General features: G+C 36.2%; 2 protein-coding genes across 2 annotated transcripts; both read left to right on the forward strand.

The window, feature by feature from the left end:
* Positions 1-1316: 1316 nt before the first annotated feature.
* On the forward strand, positions 1317-2605 carry LOC117632086 (protein LURP-one-related 10-like). Its single transcript, XM_034365478.1, has 3 exons — positions 1317-1721; positions 1985-2212; positions 2328-2605. Exons 1-3 carry the CDS (start codon positions 1413-1415, stop codon positions 2457-2459), a joined length of 669 nt encoding a protein of 222 aa, XP_034221369.1. The 5' UTR covers positions 1317-1412; the 3' UTR covers positions 2460-2605.
* A 927-nt stretch (positions 2606-3532) lies between these two features.
* LOC117631326 (protein LURP-one-related 15-like) lies at positions 3533-4824 on the forward strand. Its single transcript, XM_034364410.1, has 3 exons — positions 3533-3954; positions 4179-4403; positions 4491-4824. The coding sequence occupies exons 1-3, from the start codon at positions 3685-3687 to the stop codon at positions 4635-4637; spliced, it is 642 nt and encodes a 213-aa protein (XP_034220301.1). The 5' UTR covers positions 3533-3684; the 3' UTR covers positions 4638-4824.
* Positions 4825-6000: the final 1176 nt, after the last annotated feature.

Here is a 6000-nt window from a genome sequence, read left to right on the forward strand (position 1 = left end):
ACTTGAAAGTTACAAACAGGACAGCCTTTAGTTTGGTGCATAATGAGTTTATTTGACTCTAGTGTGATCAGTGCGATGTGCTTCTCATGTTCATATATATATTTCTCCACGTTTGCTGCTCCTCATGTTCACATGTTTCTCCTCCACAAATGCTCCTCGTTAATTGGCTCTCTAATTTCCATATATTGGTTTATTACTCTTTCAGATTTCTTAATTTTCATGCAAATTAGGTAGTTCTTCATTTAGTATATTGGCAAATGATTTGGCCTCAACAACTTATATCCCACAACTAAAACATATGACTTAAGTTGGTTAGAGTGAATGTACTCCCCACTATGTATTTGAGTTCAAATTTCATTACCTATAGCAAGTTTGGATTACGATTCAACGGAAAAAATTAACCGGCCCATGAACGAACCCATAGTTTTGTTTGAAAAAGAGAGAATAAAAGGGTCATGCTAAAATAGGCCTTTGTAACTCAAATATCATAGACGATAACCCACCAATAATAATACAATGTTTAAGTAAAATCCAGTTTTTAAATTAGATGACAATGTGTCCATGTAAGTTGATTTATTTATAAATTATGCCACTAGATCTTTATTTGGTGGCTGACCTTTTTTCATCCCCTAATTTTATGCAAATGAATTATACCTTTCACTACACATTTGTATTTGTACTCCTGTAATAATGACCTACAATCAAATTTGTTCAAATACTCCCTCTTAACCTCCTATAGGTCGGATAAATGAATTTTTTTATACCTACACCCCCCAATTATATATATTTACCTAATATTCTTCAATCCTAATGATCAGCTTTTATTTGGTAACTGTTGGCACTTTTTTTTTTTATTTTTTGGTGTAATGGTTGTAGGTGATTAAAAATGAATTTTATGGATCTAATCTCAATTTACTAAATAAAATAACACTTTATTTTTTGCTGGGATATAATAACACTTTCAAACAAAATTGTCTTCACCATGCCTACACAATCCAAACGTATAATTAATTTCAGTCTCAGATATTTTAATATGAATTAGCACAGGCTTGTCGCCATGACTTCGTCTCATATAAATTATGAGATAAACTTCAAACTTCAAACTTTGAACCAAAAAATTGGTCTAAATTTTTTAATAAGAGGATTAAATTGAGAGGAATAAACCAAGCCACCTTTCCAGAACCCTCTATATAGACTAGTATTTGTTTAAAAGTCGACAATTTCAAATTCTACGCATTGGCTTGACTTGCTTTGTTTTAAACGGAAACGGTCAATACAGGAAACACGTTTTGGCATGTCCTCATTTCATAAAAGATCAATCTCACCATTCACCAAACGTTGTTGCCGTTCTTTCTATCCTTAACCAAATCAAAATACAGGTGCGCTCCTCGGTATCCGCCATTTCTCTTACCATGAAACAACCAGAAGCTAGCGCACCATCGTTAGCCTACGCTAATCCGGCATCATTAGAGTACGCTGATCCCGGGACAATAGCCTACGCTCATCCCGCCGTTGCGATCGTCAGCCCTCACTTCTGCAGCCCCCAACCTGTAGATCTTGCAATTGTTAGAAAAGTTTTGACCATAACCGATTGCAACTTTGTGGTCTCTGATATCAATGGCAACGTCATTTTTAAAGTCAAGGGAGCTCATTTAAGCTTTCGTGACCACAGGATCTTACTTGACACAGCTGGTTATCCCATCATCACTCTAAGAAAGAAGGTAAAACTTTGTTAGTTAACATAACACATGAAAAAAACCATGTATAGGGTTTTTATGTAGCTTTTGCACTTTATTTAACCCTTGTTTGTGAACGTTTAGGTTTATAGGGTAAGAGCCTAATATTTTTAGATTGTGAATTTGGTAAAACATAATAGTTTGAATTCGTAGTCTGATTATAAATTGACACACAGTCTAGTAAGAGAACATTTACGAGAATTTATACTAATTTTCTTGTATGTACTCATTTGTATATTTATGTGCAGTTCGTAAGTGCACATGATAGATGGCAAGTTTTTAGAGGGGATAGCACAGAAACAAGGGATCTGATTTTTAGTGCTAAGAGGTCCTCGATGTTCCAATTTAAGACCAAATTGGATATTTTCTTAGCAAATAACATAGCCGAGAAAGCACCTGACTTCAGGATCAAAGGAAGTTGGTTTGAACGATCTTGTGTCATATATGGTGGGAACTCTTCCACCATCGTTGCCCAAGTAAGATTACTTTAATTAATCGTCTAATCAACTACATTAATATTAATTAATTACTGCATCAACTGTGTACTGGTACTGACTGCGATATAATATCTTTATGGGGAAAATATTGCAGATGCATAAGAAGCGGACAGTTCAAAGCGTGTTGTTTGGAAAGGACAATTTCATGGTGACAGTGTACCCAGGCATTGACTATGCATTCATCATCGCGCTTATTGTGATTCTTGATGAGATTAATGAAAATTAAAATTAATACCAAGGATTGAGTAGATTAGTTTGGATCTACTTTGTTACTCTAATGAGGAAACGATGCATCTTTGTTGCTATCCCTTTGGCCTTTTCCTTTGTAAATATTCATAAATATTAAGATTTATTTTAGTATATGTTGCTCGATTATAATTTTCATTTGATAAATGACATATGAATGTGATGATGCATGCACTCATATTGATTTGACATTTGTGGCTAAAATCTCTCATTCCTCACATATCTTATCTTCTTCTAAATTTTCAACCTTTGTTGCCCTCATGTTCATATCTTTCTCCACGTTCTCTACTTTGTATTGGTTTCTTTCTGTCTCAAATTTTCCAAATTTTGCAAGTAATCAGAAAAGCCTCTAATATACTAAACCTAGAAAACTTATTTCCCATGATCTTATATATAAAATGAGATTTACGTAAGAGAGTATTTTTGCTTACCATACTTTAACCTAAGGTATATGCTCACAACTTTTCTCAACGTTGGACACGTGTCTATAAATATAATCATAGTTATATAAAACAAAGTAAAAAATTAACCATGATTATGCCTATAAACACGTATTAATTATTAAGAATAGTGATACAACAAATATTAAGATTATAGCAAACTCACCACGATTGTGTTTCCATAAATCAAGTTTTTGACCCTCACTCTACGACATAAGGTAATTACAAGTAATTGGTGCAACAAATATTCCTAATAATAGAACTTTAATCATGTACCTAAATATTCAAAATCACATCTAGCTCTTGCTTTTTGTTCTTTTATTTTTTTTGCTTTCTCCCTTGTTACATACACATGTAAAGAATACATTATTCTTATTTACACAGAAATAACTGAGTCAATAACATTTAAAATAAATAATTTTCAAATAACAAAATTGGAAATGAAATATTTGTCTTTCATCCATGTCATTATTGGATATGGGATTTATTCGAGAACATGTCCCCACGCACTACATCCATGCGTGAACAAGGGGGCTCCGCAACTTCAGGCAATTGCAATTTTTACTCTCAGACGCATTCAGACACGCCGAAAGATTCCCTCCCACTATGTGAACACGTCAATGCAGACGGACAAAGCCCAGCTCGGTCAACTCTTATCTCATTTCTCTATTCTCATCCTTCAATAAATAATACCCAAACTATCTGATCAGTGATCACACCCCAAAAACAATCAAGCTCTGCAAGTGTGGGTGAGAAATTAACGACATGTCGTATACGGTGCCGGTGCCGGCAGCTGGGCCGAGCGCTCAGCCACTGGCGAACCCAGTGACCGTGGTCAGCCCACAGTTCCACGCACCGTACCCAGTGGATCTGGTGATCACCGAGAAGATGATGAGCCTCAAGGAAGGTACATTCACAGTCTCCGATGTCAACGGCAATCTCATGTTCAAGATCAAAGGCTCCCTGTTCAGCCTTCACGACCGCCGCGTTTTGGTCGACGGCGCCGACACTCCGATCCTCTCTTTTCGACAAAAGGTAACCCCCTGTATTTGTGTTACATGGGTTGGCGACACGTGTACGTACTGATATAGTTATTGTGAATCGCAGTAATTAAGTTAAATTTGTTAACTACAATTTACACCCCCATGTTGATCTCATATAAGGTCAAATCAAAACAGCTCTAAAGCACTAAAAAATTACACCCCATGTTTCTGCTTTGATCTAGTTTGATCATAGTGCTCTTATTTGGGTTGATTTAGATATTGACAGCGCATAGGAGATGGCACGTATATAGAGGAGAGAGCTCAGAGGCCAAAGATTTACTTTTCACTGCGAAGAAGTCATCGTTTTTCCAGTTAAAGACTGAATTAGATGTGTTCTTGGCTGCTAATACAAAAGAAGAGCAATATGATTTCAAGGTCAAAGGAAGTTGGGGGGAGAGATCATGCACCATATACACTGGAGACAACACCATCATTGCTCAAGTAAGATTTAGCATATCATCCATCAGTTTCATTATGATGCATGATGATGATATAACATACATATATAATGTATTAATGTGAATGCAGATGCACAAGAAACATGATGTTAAAAGTGTTTTGTTTGGAAGAGATGCATTTGGAGTTACTGTGTACCCTCATGTTGATTACGCCTTTATAGTTGCTGTTGTGGTCATTCTTCACGAGATTAATATGGATAGAAGCGGGGAAGACTGAAGCTGTGATGTGAATCGTGATGCTGCTTCTTAATTACAATAAAATTATAATTATGATGAATAAATTAGTGATTTTCACTTGTAATGTCACTTAACCCTATTGGAATTTCCAAGACTACTTCTTTTGTGATTTCTGGAATCTTTCAAATGAATAAATGAATGTTTGTGTGCCTCTGCTTCTGGAGAAATTTTGAGTGGCACCGCTTTATAATTTCTCGTTGACTTGAGCTTAAACATGATTTGTTACCAAAAGAAAAAGGCAGATTAATATTTTAGTATGAGTAATGCTACCTTTATCATATTTTCATACCACATAATGTGACAGTTTATTTGGACATGCCACCTCATTTAATTTTATTTTAAATTATCTTATTTTCATTCATTTCAGTTAATATATTTAATAATTATTATAATAATAAATTTTGTAGACTTCTCATCAATCTTCGTCTACCCCTCTCATCAATCTTCATTTCAGTGTCTGATTTCCTCCACCACTCTTCGTCTACCCCAATCAATTTCCTCCTCCCTCTTGAGAAAATCAGACACTGAGACAAAGCCCCAAGGAATCGATAGAGAAAAAGCATATTAAGGAAAAGCAAAGATATTAGCACAAAAACAAAACTATCGATACCACCGTCGAGAAGACAAAGGGAGAGTGTAAAAGGGCTTATAGAGCATAAAAGCACATTTTTATGAAGAATGAAAACGCCATACCATGACAATCCCAGAATGGTAGTATCATGGAACCTTTTGGCTGTCAAAGGCCAGCTACCACCGCCGTCAACCTTACCATTCTTAGTCCTAAGTTCAAGGATTTCCAACTCTTTGGATGGGCTAACCACCACCTCACACAGCTTTGTTTTATCGGATGCATTCTGGTACTACAAGTGGCCGTATACCTCTTCTAATTCCACCTGTCAACTCTTTTCATGGACTCACCACCACCTAACAAAGCATTGAATCATTGATTGCAGACTGAGTAACACCAGTAGAGCCTTGTGCCTATCTAGGCCCCTCTTTAGCACCAGCTCTAACCCACAAGATTCCTCTATTAAGTTTTAGAGAGCAACCTAGACTAAGTGACGGAAGAAATTTTTTTCTTTTTTGAAGGGGGATTGCAAACACCGTTAACAACAAATTTCTTCTTACCACATTTCTGTTGTGTAGGCTGCACCGTATTTATTGTGGGATCAGATTCAGTATTCAAGGATGCCAGCTGGTGGAGTGCGACATCTTCCACAAGAACCGCATGAATATTCTCGGACTCATCAGATTCAGTATACAACGTTCGTCCATTATTGCGTTCCAAATCCAAGGCTAGCTAGTAATCTTGACATGCTTTAATCCAAGTGTAGGGTGATTTT

This window comes from Prunus dulcis, chromosome 6 (assembly GCF_902201215.1).
Source record: "Prunus dulcis chromosome 6, ALMONDv2, whole genome shotgun sequence".
Classification (NCBI taxonomy): Eukaryota; Viridiplantae; Streptophyta; class Magnoliopsida; order Rosales; family Rosaceae; genus Prunus; species Prunus dulcis.

What these genes read in the sequence shown, in the direction of transcription:
- LOC117631326 (XM_034364410.1), top strand. Translation starts at nt 3,685, where the DNA reads ATGTCGTATACGGTGCCGGTGCCGGCAGCTGGGCCGAGCGCTCAGCCA. An exon ending in TCCTCTCTTTTCGACAAAAG is followed by an intron (nt 3,955 to 4,178) that starts GTAACCCCCTGT and finishes GGGTTGATTTAG; the next exon opens with ATATTGACAGCGCATAGGAG. An exon ending in ACAACACCATCATTGCTCAA is followed by an intron (nt 4,404 to 4,490) that starts GTAAGATTTAGC and finishes ATGTGAATGCAG; the next exon opens with ATGCACAAGAAACATGATGT.
- LOC117632086 (XM_034365478.1), top strand. Translation starts at nt 1,413, where the DNA reads ATGAAACAACCAGAAGCTAGCGCACCATCGTTAGCCTACGCTAATCCG. An exon ending in TCATCACTCTAAGAAAGAAG is followed by an intron (nt 1,722 to 1,984) that starts GTAAAACTTTGT and finishes ATTTATGTGCAG; the next exon opens with TTCGTAAGTGCACATGATAG. An exon ending in CTTCCACCATCGTTGCCCAA is followed by an intron (nt 2,213 to 2,327) that starts GTAAGATTACTT and finishes AAAATATTGCAG; the next exon opens with ATGCATAAGAAGCGGACAGT.